Consider the following 25,476-nt stretch of genomic DNA (forward strand, 5'->3'; position numbering starts at 1 on the left):
TCAATTTTTGAAAAACTTCAGACCCCAAGGAAATGGATTGCTCCTCGCTTTCTATCTGAACATCGAACATAGAAATCTACAGCACATTCCAGGCCCTTCGGCCCACAATGTTGTGCCGACCACGTAACCTACTCTGGAAACTGTAGAATTTGCATAGCCCTCTATTTTTCTAAGCTCCATGTACCTATCTAAGAATCCCTTAAAAAACCCTATTGTATCTGCCTTTACTGCAGTCACTGGCAGTGCATTCCATACACCACCACTCTGAGTCAAAAACTTACTTCTGACATCCCCCTTGTACCTATTTCCAAGCACCTTAAAACTATGCCTCCTCATGTTAACCATTTCAGCCCTGGGAAAAAGCCTCTGGCTGTCCACATGATCAATGTCTCTCATCATTTTATACACCTCTATCAGTCACCCCTCATCCTCTGTCACTCAAAAGGAGACAAGGCCAAGTTCACTCAACCTATTCTCATGAGGCATGCTCTCCAATCCAGGCAACATCCTTGTAAATCTCTTCTACACTGTCTCCATAGTATCCACATCCTTCCTGTAGTGAGGTGACCAGAACTGAACACAGTCCTCCAAATGGGATCTGACCAGGGTCTTATATAGCTTTAACATTATCCCATGGCTCTTGAACTCAATCTCACTATTACACATTATGCCTTCTTAACAACACTGTCAACTTGCACAGCAGCTTTGAGTGTCCTGCAGACTTGGACCACAAGATCCCCCTGACCCTCCACACTGCCAAGGGTGCCATTAATACTATATTCTGCCTTCAAATTTGACCTACCGAAATGAACCATTTCACACTTATCTGGGTTGACCACCATCTGCCACTTAACAGTATCACGAACACAGTCCCCCCCCTCCCCCCCCCCCACTACCATTAATTATGCAGCCAATATCCTGTATTTGGGGATATTGCAGGCATCAGCACACCTGAAGTGCAATGGGCTAGCCTCGTCCTGGAACCTTGGCCCCCTGATCACTGTTGGTTCCCTGGCAGGTAAGTGTGCAATGAGTTGTCTCCATATTCTAGTGCCTCGCTGATTTTCAACGTGATAAGCTCTACGTGTTTCATACTGTTTTAGCGTAACAGCCCCTCCGCAGCCCCTTCCCACTGTCTTTACCTTTCTCTATACCAACTACTCATTCGTTGCTTTGTCTGACCTCACCCTTTCAGCACTTTACCTCCCCCTACTCAACAGTGAACTCTATTTCCCACAAGCAATACAGAGATACCATTCTCAGTGTCAGTACATAAAAAGAAAATGTTTCTATCACTAGCATCTGTGGAAGGAGAAACTAAAGCTGATGTTTCAAACCAAAGACCCAAGTTAGGAAGCAAGCAATCTTTATACTGCAGGGAAGGAGAGAACAAAGAGAATGTGTCTGTGATCGAGAAACTAAATGGAAAGAACTGGTGGGGGTCCAGCTGACAGGGGATGGGGAAGGCTTATATCTGTTTGGAAAGAAGATCAGACGGGAAGTGAAGAGTGTGTCTGGAGATAACTTCACTCACCACAATACCGAACTGATTCCACTACCTACGGACTCACTTTTACGAATTCCACAACTTGTATTCTGAGTTTTTATTGTTTATTTATTTATTCTCACTAATTTTTTCTTTTCTTTTTTATTTGCACAGTTTGTTGTCTTTTGTGTATTGGCTGTTTATCCGTCTCTGTCACGTGCATTTTTCATTGACATGATTGTGATTCTTTCTATTTACTATGAATGCCCGCAAGGAAATGAATCCCAGGGTAGCAAATGGTGACATTCATGTACATTGACAATGAACTTGCTTTAAAATTCTGAACTTTGAACAAGAGGTGTACATGCTGAAATCTGGAGCAAAATGCAACTGCTGGAGGAACTCAGGAGGTCTGGCAGAGCGCACGGAAACAAAGGGATGATCAATATTTAGGATCCTAAGTGAGGGAGGGAGAGAGGGAGGGAGGGAGAGAGGGAGGGAGGGAGAGGGGGAACGAGCGCACGTGTGCGTGCCTGCACCTTAGTCTCTGCTCTATTGCTGACATTACCTATGACCTCCTCACCCTTCTCTGCAATTACAACTTAAAATAGGTTTGCTTTCTAACATGTTAGTTCCAAAGAAAGAACACTGATCTGAAATATTAACCTTTTCCTTCTTCATGAATACTGCTACATCTTCTTGAGTATTCCTAGAATTTCTTTTTGTCTTTCAGATCTCTATTGTCAGCTAATTTATTGCTATTGAGAAAACTCAAATGCAATATAACGGACCTACAGGCTTAAGGAAGTAGAACAGAGATTGAAGATTTTCACCTGGGGGTGAACTTACAAACGTGATGCATCTAATGTTGGAAAGATGTATTATCACTGAATGTGCTCAGAAAAGAACTCTTCAGCTAATTTTGATTCAGCTAAGTCCAAAGGATAAAGATAAGAATAAAGATAACTGCCCTCGGAGCCAGAGGTTGAAAAGATTTTTTCCCCCAATTTTCATGGGCATGGAAAACTCGTGATCAGGAAAATTAAGATAACAAGAGGATTTAAAGGCTAAGGCACACTGATTAGATAAGAGCATTAATACATAAAAGATTTGACATTTAAGATAAATAATGGGACAGTGGAACAAACAAACCAAGGCAGATTTAAATAGGGAGCTAAAAGCAATGAAGGGAAGACAAGCAGCAGTTGTTCCACAATCAAAAGCAAGTTGGAGACAATTAGATCAAATACTTGGACCAATGCCGTCCTTTCACTTGAGGAATTATGTAAAGGCACAAAACCTTGCAAACAAATAATGAGGCAATTTTAGATTTTACTCCACAGTGCTTTAATTCCTTGTAATAAAGAGGGCATAGAGGTCAAAATATTATTTGATCTCCATCTGAATAATGTACCCCATTTAAGATTGTATACAGCAAACACAGATTGCTCCCAAGGTACAAGCTAATATTTATCAGACTAATATAGAAAATCAGAAAGAAGCAAGCATATCCTTTAAGGTGTATGCCTATGTAAGCCAATAAAGAAATTCAATGCAATTGTGTTTGGACATTGAAGTTGATAGTAATGCTATTTTTTTTTTAATCCCTTCCCTTTACTGACCAGTCCCGCAGCAACCACTTATACCTCGAGATACTGGAGGTCCATTGCTAATGTAGCACTTACCTTCTCCTGTGATGTGCTGGTGTGTTGCACCTTTCCCCTGAGAATCGTCGCTGGTTGAAAGGGGCTGAGGGAGGCCGCCTATTCACTGTTATTTCCCATGGTCGCATTGGTGGCGTCGGGAGAGGAGATGCACTCTGGATCTCGAGGACAGAATGAGATAGACGCCGACGCTTTGGGCTGGGACTTTCGTCACTCTGCAATATACAACACAGGAACCACCAATGTAATCCAAGAACCACAAAACTTTTAAGATACACATGGCCAAGAAAAGAAGGGCAACAGATGTTCAAAGATGTTCTTCGATGAGATTTCATCAGTTGACCATTAAAGAATTTTTAAAAAGTTAGACAGCATACATTCTATTTCAATTCAAGGAAATGTGGCTTAAGTAATTACTCTGAATTTTGTTTTTGAATGCCTTGTAAATGACATCAAAGCCCCGGTTTTCAAATTTGAGCGAGCATTATTAGGTAGGTGAAGCTGCAAAACATATCACTTGGATTAAATCTTTCCAAAAAAGGAAGACAGGTGGAAAATTTGGTCATAAATTCATAGACCATAGCAAATAAATGAAATAGGCATGCAATTAACATTAATTTGTTTCACACTTTCCAGGCAATAGCTATTTCGATCAAGATAAAATATAACATATATCCACTTTCCCCTCATATTGAGGAGCATTTACATCATTGAAGCACATTCAACATCCTCTGTGTTGGGGCCATCACTGGTCAGAAACATAAACTCATCGATAAAGGGGGGGAGCATTTGCCTAGGTGCTGTGGATGTGGGTGAGGTCCTTAATGAGTACTTTACATCTGTGTTTATCAAGGAGAAGGATGTGGAGGATAGGGAGATCAATGCTGAGCAAATTAATACGCTAGGGCATTTCAAGGTAAAGGGGGGGGGGGGGTAGTGTTCAGTCTCCTAAAGAGCTGTAAGGTGGATAGGTCCCAAGGTTATTGACAGAGGCAAGAGATTGCTGGGGCCTTGGCCAATATTTTTGTGTCCTCTCTAGCCACAGCAGAGTTCCTGGAGCACTGGCAAGCAGCTAATATGTTCCATTATTCAAGAAAAGGAACCAGTGATAATTCTGGAAACTATAGACCTGTCAGTCTCATGTCAGTGGTAGAAAACTTACTGGAGAAAATTCTTTGGGATAGGATTTATGAGCATTTGGAAAAACCATGGCCTAATCAGGGAAAATCAGCACAGCTTTGTGTGGAGCAAGTCTTGACTTACTAACTTGAGGTTTTTTTTTGATGAGGTGATGAGGATAATTGATGAAGGTAGAGCTGTGGATGTTGTTTAGATGGATTTTAGTAAGGTGTTTGACAAGGTCCCTCATGGGAAGATCATCTAGAAAATTCAGATACATGGGATCCCCCGTAGTGAATTGGCTGTTTGGATTCAGAACTGGCTAGCCCATAGAAAGCAGAGGGTAGTGATAGAAGGAACTTGTTCCAGCTAGCGGACTGTCATTAGAGGTGTTACACAGGGATCTGTACTGGGATCTCTGCTGTTTGTCATGTATATAAATGGCCTGAATGAAAATGCGGAACGATGGGCTAGTAAGTTTGCAGATAATACAAAGACTGGTGGTGTTGTGGACAGCGTAGAAGACTGGCAACAAATACAAAGGGATACAGATTGGTTGCAAACATGGGTGAAGAAATGGCAGATGGAGTTTAACCAGGCCAAATGCGAAGTGTTACATCTTGGTAGGTCAAATCCAAAGGTACAGTACACTGAAAAGGACAAGGTCCATAACTCCGTTAATGAGCCAAAGCTGCGAGGTCATAGCTCCCTGAAGGTGACTGCTCAGCTTGATAGGGTGGTTAAGAAGGCATACTGCATGTTTGCCTTTATTAATCAAGGCATTAAGTTCAAAAGTCAGGAAGTTATGTTGCAGCTTTATCAAACCCTAGATTATGAGAGATATTGACAGAGAAGACAGGCAATATCTTTTTCCAAGGTTTATAATGTCTAACACCAGAGGGTATGCATTTAAGGTGAGAGGGGGTAATTTCAAAGGAGATGTGAGTGGCAAGCTGCTTTTTTTTACACAAAGAGCGGAGGTTCCTGGATAATGGCAGAGGCAGAAAGATTACAGACTTTTACGAGACGTTTCGATGGGCACGTGTATATGAGGGAAATAGAAGAATATGGACATTGTGTAGGCAGAAGAGATTAGTTTAGCTATCCATTTGATTACTGATTTAATTGGTTCAACTCAATTATTTCAGTGAAAGTATGCTTTCACTTAAGCAGCTGAGGTTTATATATAGTGCAAGGGTTGGTGTGGAAACAGGAAGTGGGACGGTTCTAGATATAGCTGCAGCACAGGCAAATAGTGGATGTTTGGATAAGAAGGTCAAGTGCAAGGTCTCCAATGATTCTAAGCTGATTGGAAGTGTGAGAGGTAAGGTGGACACAGAAGCCGCATGGAGATATGGTGAATGGGTGAGCACATAGCAAAGTGAGTCTAGTAAGAAATAATGGGAGGTCATTTACTTTGGCTAAGAGCACTCACCCATGCACTGTACTAGGTACACCTGCTCATTAATGAAAGTATTTAATTTGCCAATCATGTGACAGCAACTCAATACATAAAAGTAGGCAAACATTGTCACGAGGTTTTGATATCATTCAGACCAAACATCAGCAGGGGGAAGAAATGTGATCCAAGTGACTTTGACTGCAGAGTGAATGTTGGTGCCAGATGGGGTGGTTTGAGTATCTCAGAAACTGCTGATCTCCTTGGACTTTCACATACAAAGGTCTCCAGAGTTTACAGAGAAAGGTGCGAAAATCAAACACATCCAATGAGTGATTCTGTGGGCATAAACATCTTCTTAACGAAGAGAGGTCAACTGGTTCAAGCTGACAGGAAGGCAACTGTACCTCAAATAACCACACATTACAACAGTGGCATGTGGCAGAATGTACGGCAGGTGGTACTTTATCGTGGATGGGCTACAGCAGCAGAAGAGCACAAATATGCAGTCAGTAGCCACATTAGGTACAGGAGATACCAAATAATATGGCCGCTGAGTGTATGTCAGTAATAAACCCAATTCTGAATATGCTCCTTAGGTAACAGATATAGCATGACCTCATTTATTTTTGTGAACTTACTTCACTCAAAAAATTTCAGCAAGCTCGTAAGTAACCTGGTTTCAATTCTGACTTCTGGTGAAGTCTGTGCGAAGTTCTGCCAGGCAACTTGCAATGGGTGCTCAGAATTTTTCACACCTCACAATCATGGGTATGGTTAGGTAAATTCATTAATGTAAATTGCTACTGCCTTGTAATCTTGAGGGAGTCAATGGGAGTATGGAGAAAACAAAGGATTAGTGCAAATAGGTGCTTGGTGATAAGCATGGACTCAATAGAACAAAGATCCAATTGTGCACTCAATGACTAACAGACACCAGAATATACATTTGTATGTCAATTAAATGCCAGTTTAATTGTTGAGATGCTCAATTCATTATCAGTTTTCAGTTAGTCACTGACTCAGTTCTCTTCCTACTTTATTTTTCTACACAGGATGGAAAACAAAAAGCTCCTTCCAATTCCTAACATTAATTCCCACCATCTCTACAAGTATTGTACATGTGTTCACCAATTACTTTACTGAAAGCACAGCTAATTCTTATTCTCACCACTTCTGGCACCTGCTGATAGAGTTATTATTCCATTTTGAATTTATATATTTTCTCCATGTAACAACTTGCATGTTTTGAAATATGCTTTTATATTGAATCACAATTTTAATTTTACTACTTTAAATTTAGACTGAGTTTTCCGAAAAACATACTTTAGAACTTTTATGAGACTATAGTCCTTATCGGGATTTAATGTACCTACTTTCCTATCTTCCTATTATTAACTTTGCAAAAACATTTGTCATCAAATACCTCCCTGACAATTTAACTTTGCTGTTTCAAGTTTAGCTCGCTTATCCGCTCCCTAAGGACCCTGTTCATGTTGATATCATCAATGTTGATCAATTCATTACTCTGACTATTAAAAGCTAAGAGTTACACTTGCCTTCAAAGCTTAATTCTGTTATCATCTCTGACATCATATTCCTGGTTTTCAATTCTTTTGTATCATATTGTAGAAATCATTGCTCAGACAAATGCAGATTTTGCATGAAGTACACTTGTATAATAATTACAACAGAAAGACCAGAGCTTTTTTTCAAATGCATTTCTGATGATCGAAGTGAGGGGTACAAAGTGCTGTCTTTAGGATCTGGTGGATGGGCATTTCGAAGTACTGCCTGCCTTCTGTCTGCTCCACCGCTGCGGATCAGTGGAAGCGTCAGCAGCACAGTGCACACTATGGTATAACAGGTTGTCAGTTCATCTGCTTCTTAGCCACAGCCTTAGCCTATATAAATCCCTTGCCAGAAAGACAGCTGGTATAAGTTGCCACGGCAGCAGCAGACTACAAAGGCTTGACCCACTGATGCCACAATTGCGTCAGCGGTTCTTCCAGCCATACCAGGTGGCTTCCACCAGTTCTGCTGAAGTAACCAAGGAAACACCTCAGACAGTTCTGTTAAAATGTAAAGGGGCAAAATGCAACTTAGCGTGCTTGTGGGAGCCCCCCCCCCCCAACACACAGCTTCATTAAATTCACTTCTTACAATCCTTACAGAACTAAACTAATTGGCCTAGCTTACTTCCACTTGGAATTATGTTCCAGAGGGGACAAAGTGGATTGGAAATTGGCAGGTACTACCAAGCAGGAAAAAGTTCCTCTTTTCCAGTTCAGATCTTCCACCAATACAATACTGACAGATGTATCACAGAAATCTAAAATCTGTTTTTTCATTCCACCAACAACCATACGTGGGACATGGAACGCACTATCAGTGCCCATCTTTCAGATTTGCAATGTTAATGTTCTCCCTGGCCTCTTAAATTGGGATATTACTTCATGATCGTCATTGAGGTACACTGAAAAACTTCTCTTGCATATCATCTGTATAGATCAATTCATTACAACAGTGTAACGAGGCAGCACAATAGCAGAATGCAAAATAAACTGTTGCGGTTATAAGGCAAACACAGCGCAGATAGACTAAAAGTCGTCAAGTCAAAACGAGATAAGGTGTCCATCCAATGGAGGGGAGGCTGCTTTCTGTCATATACTGAGCTGTGCCCACACTCTCTGTGGTTTCTAGCATCACGAGCAGAGTAGTTACCACACTGCCCGATGGCGCCGGGTAGAATTATTTCTATGATGCACTGACTATGAAACGGTGAGGACCTAAGGCAGGGGTTCCCAACCTTCTTCATGCTGTGGACCAACACCACTGAGCAAGAGGTCTGTAGACCCCAGGCTGGGAACTCCTGATCTAAGGGGACAAGACAAATTTCTTTAGCCTCCTGAGGAAGCAGAGCCACTAGTGCACTTCTTGGCCTTGGTGTGAACACACAGGTTGCTCTCTACTCAATAAAATATTAAACTTAATAAATCGTTTAAATTCCCAAAAACAGCAAAAGCTGAAAATTGGAGTTACCCACAGGGAATACTGGAAAATGCAAAATTGATTAGACAGCAATCAGAACAACAGTTCACTGGCAACTATTTCACTGACATTAAATGTTTCTCTTCACACAGACGCTGCCTAACTTGCTGGATATCCAGACTTCTTTTGGTCTTTAGTTAATTTTAATCGACCTCAATGTTTAATAACAAGTTGGTCAACCACAATTAGTGATATCAAGTTGAATTTTGCACATACATAGTACAGTGATTAGCTGTAACAAATGCAGAACAAAACTGACTGGTCAAACAGTTTATAACAGTTCAGAAATCAGGTGTCTGAGGTTAATAAAAGCATTGTCCCGTCTAAACAAGAGTGAGCACAATTGTTGTCATTATAACCAGTCAAAATCATAAGTAATATGAACGCGGGAGCAAAGATTCCTGGCACCTGCAAAATCATTTAGTGAGGTTTCTTTGCATTTAATTTCACCTCAGCAGTCACCACCCCAATGGCCACACAGAATAAATACAGTTAACAACATGGAAACAGAAAATATCTGCATAACTCTGTAATTTCAAGTGAAATCTTCAGCACCTCACTTTGAGTTCAAGTTAAACCTAATGTGTTAACAGAACAAGGCATGAAAAAAATCCCAGGGCCTGTTCACTCACATACCAAGAGAGCAATTCAATAAAATGTTCCACCACAGAATACGTACAGCTTTTTACAAGGTAACTTAAAAGCTTGTTTCTACAGGGTGTCACAGTAGTGTAGCGGTTAGAGCGTGCTATTACAGATCGGAGTGGAGCAGAGTTCAATTCTGACATCATCTGTCTGTACATCCTCCCCGTGGAATGTGTGGATTTTCTCTGGGTGCTTCAGTTTCCTCCCACAGTCCAAAGACGTACCAGTTAGTAGGTTAACTGGTCATTGAAATTTGTACCATATCTAGGTTAAGGTTAAATCAGGATTTGCTAGGCAGAACGGCTTGAAGGACCGGAAGGGCCTATTGTGTGCTGCATCTCAATAAACAAATAAAGTTGTTCGCAAGCACAGAGTGCATAAGTAGCTTCTATCAAAACCTTGCGATAAGGTTACCAAAGTAATATTGTACATTGTTTAAAATCACTTGTGGGTGGTGAGGGGCATTCATTACGAATTTACTGAGTAAGTTTTGGTTTTGAAACTACTACATTTTATTACTTTTAGAAGTGCTGTCTACCTCGCATCATTAACACACACCGCAGTTTGGAATGGAAGGTCCTGTTTTACAATAACATCCTAATTCTTATCTCTGCTATAGAGGGACGCTGCAGAACAAAAACACATACCAGCCTGGAATAGCATCCTCAATTATTCACAATGTTCCTTTCATGACCAGGCACCTTGGGAAATGTGTCACACTATTGCTGTAATGCTATTATTTATCACTGCAGGGAAAACTTTTCACAAGAGATACCGGTCAATGAGATTATAGAACCAACATAGGAACCTTGAAAATAATCAACAGAACAACCTCAGCAAACATCAGTAATCTATTTAGTGACCCTTCTAAATATTCTTTCACTTCACTTGCTCTTCAATCTCGGCTAGGTTGACGTTTGGCTGAAAGTCCACGACAAGCCTACCAGGACCTGGAGTATGACAGTCGTCAGCATCTTACTAGTTAAAAATAAACCTGTTAGTCTTTGTATTGCTAGTCTTTACTCATGTCACATCATATGTTGTCCAAGGATATGAATTTACATACTGTCTGGATGAATCCATGTTATAAAAAATATGCTATGTACAGTATTTATGATCTTCAGTTATCCTCAAACAGCCAAGAGCAGCGACTGAAACATCGGCGTACCGTGTAACAGATTTTCACTTCATGTTCACCCACAGATCTGTGCCAATCTTTTCTTTGTCTAAAGATAAAGTAATAATCAGCACTAGCTTGTCAGTCTTTGACGCCACGTTGAATGGCATTTCTGATACAAAACATTCACTAAGTCATTTCAAATAGACAATTTCATTCCATTGTTGCTGTAGGGTTTGGGGTTTCCTGAGATTGTGGTTACGACTCAGGCATTGTATTTGTGCAGAGAAACAGGTGTGTCCTTTTCCACACTGCAGAGAAATCCAACCTTTATATAAATACAACAAATATTTAATTTTGGATATTCCTCTCACCCTAAGCTTTCAGAACAAAAGCTGAAGAACTTGGTACGGAAAAAGGCACAGAAACAAGAGCCCTCCTAAGTGTTAAAACCAACCATTATCATATGAAGAGCCACCAACAAGATCAACAGGTGTAGATTCACCAAACACTTAAATACTTGATGAGAATGCATTTGCAAGCGAAGTGGGATATGTGCCTTTATGAACTGAATCACATATTACAAATCCTTTATAAAACGCTGGTTAAGTCCTACCTGGCATATCAAGATAAAATGTGGGCATCAATGTCTTGCTGAGGTATTTTTTTTAAAAAACAGCTCCAGGTGTATAGAACTTCCAATGTGCACAGAGATGATAGAAGCCACCGCTGATCTCAGAAGGAGATTTGGAAGAAATCATGACTTTTGACAGAGCAAGATAAAACTAAAAAGCACTTTAGGTGATAGAAGTGCAGAATTACAGACAGAGAATGGAGATTTACAGCATTTAACCAAAGATAACAAAGGGGGAATACATTCAGCAAGCTTTCATTACGTGGAATGTACTGACCGACCTCTTGGTAGAAGTGGGTGAAAAAAGCAGCTTTTGAAAACAGTATAATACATAAAGGGGAGAAAAGTTACATGGCAGTGGGCTAAAGGTGAGGCATTAGGCAGCATGAAAAAGAAGTGCTTCTTATGTTTCAGAAAGAAAAGATTGCATCATATAACTGTAAATAAGCTGTTGGGAGTCATTTTCTAGCTCTGCTTTGCTGGATGCTCATTACAATCATTCAATCTTTGCAGGGATCTAGCAGGAGGCCTCTATATTATTTATTTAGACACGCACACGCACGTCAATACAATTCAACACTGAAACACCAGAATGTTGCCTGGAACAGAGGGCTGTATTTTTAAGGAGAGATTTTCACTGTAACATTGGAGGCTGAGGAGTGACCGTACAGGGCCTTATAAAATTATGAGAGGGATAGATAGATGTACAGTCTTTTTCCCAGGGCCGCGGGAGAGGTCTGTAATTAGAAAGCATGTTTAAAGTGAGAAGTGAGAAGGGAAAAATTTAAAGGTAACTTATTCCACAAAGAGGGTGGGGGCTATCTGAAATGAGGTACCAGAGGAGGTGGTGGAAGTCAATTATGATGTTTAAATGGCATTAAGACAGGTGCTTGGGTAGGAAAAGCATGGAAGAATATGGGGCTAATGTAGATGGGTATCCCAGTTGACATGGGCAAGGAGTGCTGAAAGAGGTCATTTCTCAGCTGTGAGCACGATATACGGTTTAAAAGGGAAGATTATGAACAGCTTGATGCAGTTTGAGATGCATTAGTTATCCCTAGTCTCCGTGCATGTGTGCAGAAACAAGAGACAAAGATTAATACAATAAGTGATAAATCGATTTGTGCACAATGATTACTGTCTGGAGAAGCAACGTCCATCAGCACGTTCTCTCATTCATGAATGCAATGTCCAGTTAAAGATGCATGGAGTTATTACTGCAATTTCAGTTTTTAAAAAGGAGAAGCAAGAGAAACATATCAAGAAGCAAGGTTGATAAATAGAATGGGGAGAAAGGTTGGGAAGGAGACTGTAAGGAGGAATCAAGAGAGTAGAGAAAAAGAAAAACAGACTCACAATCAATGCCTTTGCCTCGAGCTTTGTCAACAGTCAAGGAAGATAGTACTGAGCAAACTAATTTATGCAGGAATGCAAGAAAATTAAACTGGAAGGGCACTGAAGAAATTGCAAAAAAAGTACTTATGGTGATTGTTCTGCTAATTGAAATAAAATACCTTGAATTTGCTCTATTTTCCTTTTTTTTAAGACTCCAGTGCACATGATAACTGCTTTAATAAGAAACACACACAAAATGCTGGTAGAACGCAGCAGGCCAGGCAGCATCTATAGGGAGAAACACTGTCGACGTTCCGGGTCAAGACTAGTCTTGACGAAGGGTCTCGGCCCGAAACATCGACAGTGCTTTTCCCTATAGATGCTGCCTGGCCTGCTGCGTTCCACCAGCATTTTGTGTGTGTTGCTTGAATTTCCAGCTTCTGCAGATTTCCTCGTGTTGACTGTAATAAGAATATGGGATTACAAGCTTTATCCCATCTTATATCTATCTTTTTATATCAATTAACCAAATGTAACCTACATTCAGTCTACTGAAAAAAAATCCTCTACCTGCAAGGCCCATATTTCACACATTAGTGTAATTTTTCCTTTTAAACAATACATTTAACATTAAACACAAAGTACACTGCAGATGCTGTGGTCAAATCAAGACGTACAAAACAGCTAGATGAACTCAGCAGGTCGGGCAGCATCCGTTGAAAGAAGCAGTCAACGTTGACTGCTTCTTTCAACGGATGCTGCCCGACCTGCTGAGTTCATCTAGCTTTTTTGCACATTTAACATTATCAACCTCACAAAATATCTGTGTATGCAGGTAAATCTGCCTCTGCTATCAATAGAGGAATGAATAGTAAGCCACGCTTGCATTCATATAGACAATATGACAGAAGGATGACCTTCCTTGTACATACTCTATAGTATTTACTAAAGTACTGATGTGTGTGTTCATGCAAAAGAACAAGTCTAAATTTATATGGCACATGTTAAATTATAGTGGGGCCACAAACTCTAGGTCCCAAAATACATGCAGAGATTTCTCACCAATTTAAAATTGACTAATCTGTGTTCTCGTTTATAATAAGTGTGAATTGAACCAAATCATTATTAACTGAACTTCTGAAATTTGTGATGGTAAAAATTGTAAAACATATGAAACAAATTATGAGGACAAAATCAAGCACAAGTTGAGCAAACTCCAGGGTAACTGGTGTGGATGTCCACGGATTGAAAATCAGACTGTATATGCATTGTATGTACAGTGTGTGTGACTGGAGTCATGTGCAGGGGAGATTAGCTTTCCATAAATGGATCAACTGAAATTTAATGGCAACCTAAAAATTTCCACATTTTTCTGCTGATAAGATATTCTTGGTTGAATTGAACCTTATGAGCTCAGCACGAGATGAACTGCCCCTGAATTTGGGGCAATTGCAATAAGATTCGTCACATACATCTCTTTCATCAATTGCCACCAGAGGGTCATTTTATAGGTTAGATGCTTCCAATAAATAGCAAACACTTGTTTTTGTACCTCCCAATATTCTGAAATTGTCCCTGACCTCTCCTTAAGTCCACATCAATACTCATCCAGTTACCTGCATTTATTATGTTCATAGTAACTTTATCATCTTTTCTGGATGATAACAATGCTGAAAATTCTTAAACGATAGCAAGGAGCAAATGCAAAGTCATGCATAAGCAGCATTAGGTTTAGTTGATAATCACCTTCAGCTCCCACAGCCAAATTGCACCAAGGTTTCAGATGGACGCACAGGTAAAGCATAGGACTAATTTCCTTTCTCGAAATATATTTTAGGATGTGAACAGAGGGAAAAAAGGTAGCTACATTCTCAAGACACAAAATGTTAAAATAGGCTTAATTGTGAAAGTGAATATCATGGCTGGTATATGTGGCCAGTATCGGTAACAAGACAATATACTTGCTTGGAGAAACTTGTATTTAAATGCAAAAGATGGAGAGAGATGATCATATTTTATATACCATTCATACTACTACTGCACACTAACAACTTTGCTATGAAGTTTAAACTCTTCAGAATAATTCCACAGGCTTTAAATATTCTCACTGGTTGCTTTATGAGAGCAATACAACTAGACTATAAGTAACACATACAAAATGCTGGAGGAACTCAAGAGGACCAGGCAGCATCAATGGAAAGGAATAAACAGTCGATGTTTCAGGCTGAGACCCTTCATCAAGACTGGAAAGGAAGGGGGAAGAAGCTGGAATGAGAAGGTGGGAGGAGAGGAAGGAGTACAAGCTAGAAGGTGATAGGTGAAGCCAGGTGGATGGGGGAGGGGGGGAGATGAAGCAAGGATCTAGGAAGTGATAGGCGGAAAAGGTAAAGAGCTGATACAGATGAATCTGATAGTATTGGAGTATAAAAGTTGCACTGTTTTCTGTGTAACCAAAACTATGTAGTCAGCTTTGAGTTTGCTATTTGCTATGCATGTATCCAATTTAGTAGGGGAATGAAATCTTAAGAAGTAGAAGACAATGGTGTGTTACTGAGAAGTAGCTAAGAGATATAGATTAGAACATGATTAAGTCAATAGGTAGAAACAATAGTGGCGGATGTACTTGTGATACGCAACTGTAGACCGATTGGATATGCTAATACAACTAAAGCAGGAGATTGCTATAAAAAATGTAATGTACAAGGATCGGTGGGCAGTCAGCGACTAGCTCAAGGACTGTCTCAGCTTTGATTTGTAAATTCAAGTTTAATACTTCTTGAAGAATCTTCTGCGTCTCCTGGTCGTTTGTGGGGCACGAGAAACCACGACAATAGGTAGAAAGGGAAGGAGGGGCACCAGGGGACGTGATAACACTAGATTGTAAATTGTTGCTTATACGGGTATTCCCTGGATTTTGGATGGGTTCCATCCTGAGAACTGTCAGTACATTGCTCCACAAGTCAAAAATGTCCATTTTTTGTTGTAATCCAAACCACATCACTCCACACACTCTTGTTATAATTCTTTCATTTTAGTGACTCATCACCCTAACATTATCTATTATTAAACTAACAGAACACACTCAGTGGCAACTTTATCAAGTACACCTGAATACCTGCTTATTAATGCAAATATATAAATCAGCAACAATGCATAAAAACATGCAGGCATGGTCAAGAGGTTCATTTGTTGTTAAGACCAAACATCAGAATGGGAAAGAAATGTGACCCAAGTGACCTTGACCATGGCACGATTGCTGGTGCCAGATAAGGTGGTCTATTTCAGAAACTGCTTTTCCCCTGGGATTTTCACGTACAAGAAAGTTTACAGAGAATGGTATGAAAAACAAACAACATGCAGTGAGCAGCAATTCTATAGACAAAAAAGCATTGTTAATGAGAGAATTCAAAGGAGAATGGCTAGACTGGTTCAAACTGAGTGGAAGGTGGCAGTAACTCAAATAACCACACATTACAACAGTGGTGTGCAGAAGAGCATCTCTAAATGCACAACACATTGAACCTGGAAGTGGCTGGGCTATAGCAGCAGCAAACCACCAGTGTACGCTCAGTGACCACTTTACTACATATAGGAGGTGCCTAATAGAGTGGCTACTGAGTGTATATCAAGTTAGTAATGAATTACATTAAAATTTTATTACTAATACTAGCTTCAAAAATGCCTTAAAGTGTCACAGAAAATTTGTGCATCATTTAATTCCCACAAGTCAAGCCATTTGTAAATTGGGGAGCCTCTGTATTTTCAACTTTACTAGCATGATCTTCAAAAAGTGAAATTATTGGTAATATCCAGAGACCAGAATGTGATATTCCAGCTAACACTCAAAATCACTGTCTTTATCATTACTTCAGGTCATTAGACTTCGAACTTCACACAAAAGGAAAGGCACCAAAAAGTCTCCAAATGTTTTTTTTAAAGTAAAAAGTCCATATATTCTTATAAAGCAATGAAAAATTGCTGGTGGTGAGAAGATGAGCTTACAGTCAAATCTTATTGAACGGAAGAGTAGGCTTGAATGACTGTGTGATCTTCCAGTTGCTGTGCTTAAACCTGGCCACACTCATCTGTTTGTGCACCAATCAGATATCCTGTATGCAGAAAATTGATGAGTTTGGACACCAAAAGCTTTAATCATGATGCAGCGGACTGTCCAATTGTCTGTAATTAACACATCTACAGCAGCGTTTTCACAAATGCTCAGATATTCCAGAGTCATGCAAAATGATTTAGGTTAAACTTATGAATTGTTTTGCAGTCTCAGCAAACTGGCAGGTGCACTGGGATATATTGAGAGGATAAATTCAGTATGCATTTGAAGATCTACTCAATTAAGTTCATTATGTAATTCCAACTCCCACACGAACCTATTTCTTGATCTTATCAATGCACATTACCCCTGAGCCCCCAAAACAAATTATTATGTACAAATCATACTTACAGCAAGATTTGTTACACACAAATGTATTCACTGATGAAAGCATGGAAAGGTGGGAGAAAGAAATTTTACTTTCATTCTACGACAGAACCAACTGCATTCAAGTCTGTAAGAGGGTATGCGTGAGCTTGCATTTCCCTTGTGCACTGCTACATGATTTGCGAAGACCTAGAGAATACATTACATTGTAGACTTGGAGAACAGAAATCAACAGATTTAGCGGCGAGCGAAGAATCTGTGCTTTTGTCAAGCTCTCTGTGAATACTTAGCAAGGCAAATTCAAAGCTGGTCCATAGATATACGTGAAGCCACCTGGTTGAAATTTTGACCAAATGTGGCCAATTGGTCAAAACATTCTTCCAGATATTAACCTTTTCTTTTCAAAAACATAGTATGGGCGCATCTATCTAAATATGCCAATACTATATTTTTTAAAAAGTTACCATTTGGAAGAATGCTTTTAAAATCTAGCCCAAGTCTGTGCAGGTACCTTTGCTCGAAGCAGTGAGAGCAGTAAATTATACACACAAATGATAAATATGCAGAAATGACAGTACTCTGCTGAAGCAGCTCCTGATTCACCAGAACACAGGATTTTGATGCAAATATGGGAAAAAAAATTCCAAAGCAAATTCCATTCTCCTACAGTCTGACTCCTGATAATTAAGCTGAACATACGAATGCGTTACACTGTTGTCAACACATAATATACAGATCACGATCTGCAACGCTGCCATTATCACAGGCAGAAAGAGACACAAGTTCCTGCAAAGAGAATTTATTGTTGAGTAGTACATTTATAACAGGACCTCTCGGGTAGTAAACTCAGGATTACACCCAGTGCCAGAAGCTAGTGAGACAAGAAATAGAACATAGTACAGTTAAAATAAATGATCATGGAGACCAGTGCAGAAGTCAGAGATCATTGGGCTCTCTTCCACAGTTATGTACCTGTACAAAAGGGACAGATTGCACCTAAACTGGAGGGAAACCAATACCCTGGTAGAGGTTTTTGCTAGTGCTGCTCAAAAGGGTTTAAACTAGTTTGGCAGGGGTGAGCAGTATTGCAGATGGGAAAGTTAAGGCAAATATCAATTTTAAAGCAAGTTCAGTAGATGGGACAGGGAGGTACAATAGACCGAATTGTAGAAAACCTGACAGGTAAGGCGTAGGAACTCCGGGTACAAATTTGCACATGGGACTGTTTTGTTTTTTAAAAAACCATAACAAAAACATAGATCAGGACTTTCACCTCAACGTTCCAGGGCACAGATGCCGCAGCATTACAGAGGTGGAGGTAAATGATTTTTTTTTATTTGGACTGAGACCCCCGTTGAGCTTGGATGAGGATGGACAGTTTTCTCAAACAATCTGTCGGTGATCCTACCAGGGAGGGTGCAACACTGCACCTTCTATTGGGAAAGGAGGCCAGACGGTTGATGGAAGTGGCATTGAGGGAGCACTTTGGGACCAGTTACCATCATTCTATTAGCTTAAAAACAGTTATAGAAAAAGAGAGTAGTCTAAATTGGGGCAATGCAAATATGACGGCATTAGACAGGAACTTGCGAGGGCTTATTAGGGAAGGCCACTGCAATACATTTGGCAAGTGGGAGACTTTTAAAAGTAAGATTGGGAGAGGTCAGTGAGAGCATGTTCCAGTTAGAGCGAAGGGCATTGCTGGTAGGAATAGGAAATAATGGTTGACGGGAGATACTGAAGCTCTGATCAGGGGGAGAAAGAGGAAGCATTCAACAACTATAGGGCACTGGGATTAAATAAACCCCTTCAGGAATACAAACAAAATGTAGGAGTACACAAGGGAAATCCAGAAGGCAAAAAGGAATGAGGTAACTCTGTCAGATAAGGTGAAGGAGAATCCCAAGAGGTTTGTGAAGTATGTTGTGAGCAAAATGATGACTAGGGAGAGAACAGGTCCTTTAAAGGATCAATGTGGAGACGCCGGAGACTACAGATGCTCGAAGGTGGAGCTGCACCCAAAGCACTGGGGACACGCAGTAAGTCATCTATGGAGGGGAACAAATAGAAGATATTTTGGTTGAGATCCCTCACTGGACTGAAAAACAGAGGGGATCGGGGCGGTGGTGGTGATAGGCAGATGGGGCAGGGGAGGGATGGCAATGAAAGCCAGGTAGCTCAGGAATCAAGGGATAAAGCACAGAGGGGGAGAATTTCCCCTCCTTCACACTCACCATTTGCCCATCGCCCTACACTGGTTTCCCTCCTACACTACTGCCAACAGCCCTTTCCACTTGGCTTCCTTTATTTCATGCTCCATCTTCCTTTCCTATGAAGATTCCATAATTTTCAGCCTTTTGTCACTTCCACCTATCACCTGCCAGCCTGTAGCACTATTTCTGTTGTCCACTCCACCCCAGGATCTACTTATCACTTGCTAGTCCAAGCTCTATTCCTTCCCTCCACCTTTTTACATCGGCTACCTTCCCCCTATAAAACCCTTGGAGCGGTGTGTCAGCAACACCAACAGCTGTACCAGCATATTTCTGAAAACAGATAAAGTAATGAGTTTTCCCATTTAAAATTGAAGTTTCCCCAATATCAAACACGAGGAAATCTGCAGATGCTGGAAATTCAAACCACACACACAAAATGCTGGTGGAACACAGCAGGCCAGGCAGCATCTATAGGAAGAAGCGCTGTCGACGTTTCGGGCTGAGACCCTTTGTCCTGACGAAGAGTCTCGGCCCGAAACGTCGACAGTGCTTCTTCCTATAGATGCTACCTGGCCTGCTGTTTCCCCAATATCAATCCTTTTCTTCCATTTGACACATCCCAAGCATCATCATGCCATTGCAAGGCTGTTCTGTTGTTGTGATGCCAAGGAAAATCATTGATGCAAAAACCTCAGATCATGTTTTGAGGTTGCAGAATGCATCAGCTAATCCTGCAACAAAATTTGGACACACAAATATATGGTGTTCACTCTTCCTCCTGTTTAGTTTTGCATCTATAGCAGAAGTCTTAGCTCAACATCAAAGGATTTAAGCGTAACCCCAGAGAATGAAGCACATAATACAAGACTAGCACTTCATTGCCATATTGAGCGAACATTGGAGAGGTCGCTTTCCTAAAGGAATATTAAAAGTCATCTATTTCTTCAGTTCATGCAAAAGATCTGTTTAGGGGCAAAAGGGGTCACAAACCATTGGCCAATGATCAGCACCACTGTTAAGGAAAAAAATGATCATTTAATTCATTCTTTTTGTCTAGTGTTTCTGCATGAAAATTGCAAATCGATATATTACAACAATATTTCACTGGGTATGAAATGAGCTTGGGCTTAATAAGGACATGAAAAGAGTTTCATGGAATGTGAACTACTTGATCCTTTAAGTTTTCAACATTTACTTTCAGTGAATGAGGATTAACATCAACCAATCCCTGATGGACTCAAACCAACCTTCAGCAACCAGGTCAGCAAGTTCAAAAGGAACGTAGGTAACTTCTGTTGACAACAGAAAAAAGGCTCATTCTCACGCTGATGCTTAACGATTGTCAATGCATCAAGAAGGTTCTTATCTTCAGTTACCTCTGATGTAGCTACTACATGACCCAAGAGTACTTCCTGTCTTGGAAACATGATCCTTTGAAACTTCGAAACAAAAATCAGGCAATAAGGAACTAGAATATTTCTGTCTGCTCCACATTTCTAATTGCTGGCCACCTGATTAATTGCAAAAGTACTCCACCTATCTTCAGTGTAATTGACTATTTCCATTATTTCTCTCTTACATTTATTCTTAGAAATTTTAAGAATTTCTTCTTCCATTATCATCTCAGATTCACTAGATTTGAGCTGCTGAAATATTCCCTTTCCAAATATTTGCATGCTCATCGGATAACACAACTGTCAGCAGACTTAGAGATAAATTATCAGGAACAAAAAGAATCTTGGGAACTTAGCAGTCCCTGTGCCTTCCCATCTCCAAGGTAAGCATTCATGTTTCCAGTGACTATTTTCATACACAGATGTCCAAACTCAGGTGTTGCTTCATTCTGTACAATACTCTGATCTGTGAACAACAGTGCGTCCTTAAGCAAAAAAAAAAATCCTTTACAATAACATATTCCATTTCTGTAATTATTTCTTAAAACTGCTTCAGCTTTTCACAGGAGGGCCACAGCTTCAAATTGGTATTTGGCAATACAACACATAGATGTTCACTCATCAGTGAGCACAGATATACACTGGAATGTGAAAGTAAAAGCAGGACAGTAGCACAGCCAATGGCCTACAAATGTAATGGATAAAATCCAGTCCATCACAGGTAAAGTCATCCCCACCATTGAGCACATCTACAAGGATAGCTGGAGCAGGAAAGCAGCATCCATCAAGGACCCTGACCACCCAGGCTCCCTTCTCACTGCTGCCACCAGGAAGGAGGTATACAAACCTCAGGACCCACACCACCAGGTTCCGGAACAGTTATTACCCCTCAATCATCGGGCTCTTGAATCAGAGGAGATAGCTTCACTTGCCCCATCGCTGAACTGTTCCTACAACCTATGGGCTCACTTTCAAGGACTCTTCATCTCATGTCCTCTGTATTTGTTGTTTATATATTATTATTATTATGTACTTTTTATTTGCACAATTTGTTGTCTTTTGCATATTGGTTGTTTGTCTGCTTGTTTGCATTTTTCATTGATTCCATTGCGTTTCTTTTTTTTACTGTGAATGCCTGCAAGAAAATGAGTTTCAGGGCGGTATATAGAAACATGTATGTACGTTCACAATAAACTCATTTTAAACTTTAAATAGAGCTGCTCCCTCACAGTCCCACGTTTAATCCCTACCTTTGGTCTCCACTTTCCCTCTGACCATATGGGTTTCCCCTGAGCACTTCTGTTTCCTACCACATCCTAAAGACATGGCCACTGTAAATTTTTCCTATTGTACAAGAAAGAGGTAGAATGAAAAGGGGAGGGGTGGAGAAGAGCTAAAAGGAATTTGGGGAGAATGGCAAACAGATTTGTAGAATAGGTGATAGAAGGTGGGCACAGAGTCATTGGTCTATTTCTGAGCTGCAGAAACCCATGACAAAGAACTGACTCATACTTCAATTCAGCTTTCCACTATGTGGTAAAGAAGACTCCTTCCTACTGCCCCAGTAAATTCTAACGTACATCTGTGGTTTCTAGAAATATGACCCAATGTCTTCCAACTAACATTCCTTTCTGCCCAAGATGCCTTTTGCCAAACACTGACAAAGTAAACCAATCTCCCATTTCCCCACAAAAAACTGAAGAGCTAGATTATTTATTGAAATATAAACAATTTCCCGTTTGTGTTTACATGCATGCTTGTTTAAAAAGTGAAGCATAAAAAAAATGGACCTTCCTTCTAAAATTAATTATCTGATCACAGCACCACAAGTCAGAATTCAGTAAACTATTTTCAAATTGTTCATTGCCTCAGCAGATTGGATAAAATCCAACTTTAGACTAAACAAAATACAAATGGACAAGTTTTCATTAGGGTTCCAAGTTCGCAAATCCTATTTTGGTGTAATTTAGCCAAATACAATTTCTTGTCCGTTCGTCACATAACCTCAGCAACCTTCTCAGACTGAACTGAACTCGAAATTACAAGCAATTCCCACAGAAATGCTAGCTCTGGTCACTACTGTAAAAAGAAAATTCCATAAAAGTAGAGGATCATCTCCTAAGAGTTGTTTCTCTGAAAGCATGCCTGTGGCCTCGTACTTAAAGGCATTACATGAAATTATGATTGTTGCCTCAAAATTGGTCATCTGCTTGGAACACATAAGCAAAGAACGCAAGATTTATTGTTGACAGTAAATGTTTTGTGGGGCAGTGAGAGCAGTTGCTGACAAAGATCAGCCTAGATTCCTATCCATCTCACCCAACCTCCCTCCTGGCATTATTACTAAAGTCAAGCCGTGTGGCCCTTCCGTTTCTGTTACTTCTAGAGCAGATACTTTTGGACCACTGCACAAGTAATTATAGGAAGATGGAAGCATACTGAAGATTTGGGAAGCAAGTTCTTGAGTTATACAGTAGCCAGGAAGCAGGTTAAGAAGGGACTTAAGAGAGCTAGAAGTAGACATGATCTATACGTACTCACTGGTCACAGTAGTAGTACCAGAGGTGGCAAATGCTTTTCCTTTGTACAAGAAAGGTAACAGAGGTAATCCTGGGAAATACAGACCAGTGAGTCTTACATCAGTCTTGGGAAAACTATTGTAGAGGATTCTTAAAAGACAGGATTAAAGAGCATTTGGAGAAGCATGCTCTGATTAGGGATAGTCCAGCAGGGCTTTGTGACGAGTAGATAATTCCTCACAAACTTTACTGACTTCTTCAAGGAAGTGACAAAACAAATTAATGAAGGGGGAACAGTGAATGTGGTGTATTTTTATTTTATGAAGGCATTTGACAAGGTTCCCTGCAGTTAGCTCATTCAGAAAGTTAGGAGGCATTGAATTGGCTTGCCCACATGAAGGCAGAGGGTGTTAAGGATGGAGCATAGTTTTGCCTAGAGGTCCGTGACTAGTCATGTTCTGTAGGGATTTGTTCTGAGACCTCTGCTGCTTGTGAGCAAGTGGAAGGGTGGGTTAGTAAATATGCAGATGACACAAAGGTTTGCGGTGTACAAGGTTGTCACAGGTTACAATGGGACATCCACAGGATACAAAGCTGGGCTGAGAAGTGGCAGATGGTGTTTGATCAGGAGAAGTGTGAAGTGATTCACTTTGGATGGTCAAATCTGAAGGCAGGTTAGAAGATTAATGGCCGTATTCTTAGCGGTCTGGAAGAACAGATGGATATTGGCGGTCCACATCTACCGATCCCTCGAAGCAGCTGCACGTTAAATGAGTGGTTCAGAAGGCATATGGTGTGCTGGGCCTCATTATTTGGGGGATTAAGATCAAGAGCTGCGAGATAATATTGAAGATCTATAAAGCTCTGTTCAGACCACACTTAGTAGTATTGTGCTTTGTTCAGGTATGATGTGGAAGCATTAGAGAGGCTGCAGAGGATATGCTGTATATTAAAATGGTACCGGGATTATAGAACATCTCTTATGGACAAAAGTTGAGTGAGCTAGAACTTTTTTTAAATCAGAGTATAGCAGGATGAGAGACATAAAAGATGATGAGGAGTGGGCAGCCAATGCCCTTTTCCTATGGCAGGTGTGACTAATAGAAGAGAGCATAATTTTAAGGTGACTGGAGGAAATGATAGGGAATATGTCAGATTACATTTATTTTACACAGACACTGGTAAGTGCATGGAATGCACTGCTAGGGCTGGTGGTAAAGGCAGATATGTTAGGGACTTTTAAGAGACCCTTAGATGGATACACTGGTGAAAAAAATGGAGGGGGCAATGTAGGAAGGGAGGGTTAGCTCGATAAAGGAGTCACTGTGGCTGAATGACTCATACTGTTCTGTATTGTTCGTATACTATGTTGCCCTATAATCTACAGCAATCCCGGACTACTACTAGGAAGTGCAGACTGAAGGCAACAGTCCAATACAACAGCTGCAGGAATTGTGCTCTCCAGGACAATGCAACAGGCAGGTTTCAATGACTCAGCAGGTCAAGCAGTATCTATGGAAGGGAAGGGTCTCGGCCAAAACTTCAGCTGTTTATTCTCTTCCAGAAATGCTGTCTGACCCGCTGAGTCCCTCCAGCGTGTGTTGCTCTGAATTTTCAGTATCTGCAGAATCTCATGTATTTTATCAAAACTTGTTTGTCCACTATTACCTACTCTGAACTATGAACAGAGTGCTGGTGGGCATGCTATGCTGGTGCTAGAACATGTGGCCCCAGCACACCCTTAGGTTGTTCTAATTGTTAAAGCAAATGACTCATTTCTCTGTATGTTTATATGTAAATGTGATAAATAAATGAATCTGAAACTAAACTCACTAGCATCACCTACTCATGGACCATCAAAAACTCCATTTAAAAATTCTTATTCTTATTGTCACTTAGCCCTTCTCATCAGATTCTGGTCACATGCATATTCTGTCACTGGCACGGAGCATTTGGTCATTAGGTTCAGGAATTCCTCCTCAAGGCCTCCCATCCTTTCCCACCCTCTGTGGAATCCAACCCCTGGCAATCATTTGTCACAACTCCTCTTTTAGCTAGGTGTCAAATTTTGTCTACTTTGGATTGTGTGAAGACAGTCATGCTAGAGCGACATAAATAAAAGCAGTTAATGCAATTGAATGGCAAATAAAGGTGCGAATGGCAGTCAAGGCTACAGAAATGCAATTATCATTTACAGCAGTATAGGCACGGTAGAAGCAAGAATGACAAAATGGCCTTGGGAAAGAAATGGTGGCATCAGATGGAATGGAAAATGAAGGCTCATCTTCAACACAGGCGGAAGCAAACTCTTGGCAGGATAAATTAATGTTGAAGACTGATGTAAAAAGATGGTTGTGTTGAATCAGGCAATGTCACTGAACCAAGGCAGAAGGTATAGAGGTTAGATTTTAGCTGAAGTAGGGAAGCTTGGTTGTTCATGATTGACACTTGAGGTAACATTT

The 25,476-nt window shown here is 40.4% G+C and overlaps 1 protein-coding gene across 6 annotated transcripts in view; it reads right to left on the reverse strand.

Annotated features, from left to right (window-relative positions):
• rnf44 (ring finger protein 44) overlaps positions 1 to 25,476 on the reverse strand; it is a 155,586-nt gene that overhangs the window by 32,788 nt on the left and 97,322 nt on the right. For all 6 annotated transcript variants that reach the window (XM_059990246.1, XM_059990245.1, XM_059990247.1 and 3 more), the window contains one exon: positions 3,172 to 3,365. In XM_059990246.1, the coding sequence (XP_059846229.1) occupies positions 3,172 to 3,365 (194 nt within the window). The remainder of the gene's footprint in view (positions 1 to 3,171; positions 3,366 to 25,476) is intronic.

This window comes from Hypanus sabinus, chromosome 15 (genome assembly GCF_030144855.1).
Source record: "Hypanus sabinus isolate sHypSab1 chromosome 15, sHypSab1.hap1, whole genome shotgun sequence".
NCBI classification, from domain to species: Eukaryota; Metazoa; Chordata; class Chondrichthyes; order Myliobatiformes; family Dasyatidae; genus Hypanus; species Hypanus sabinus.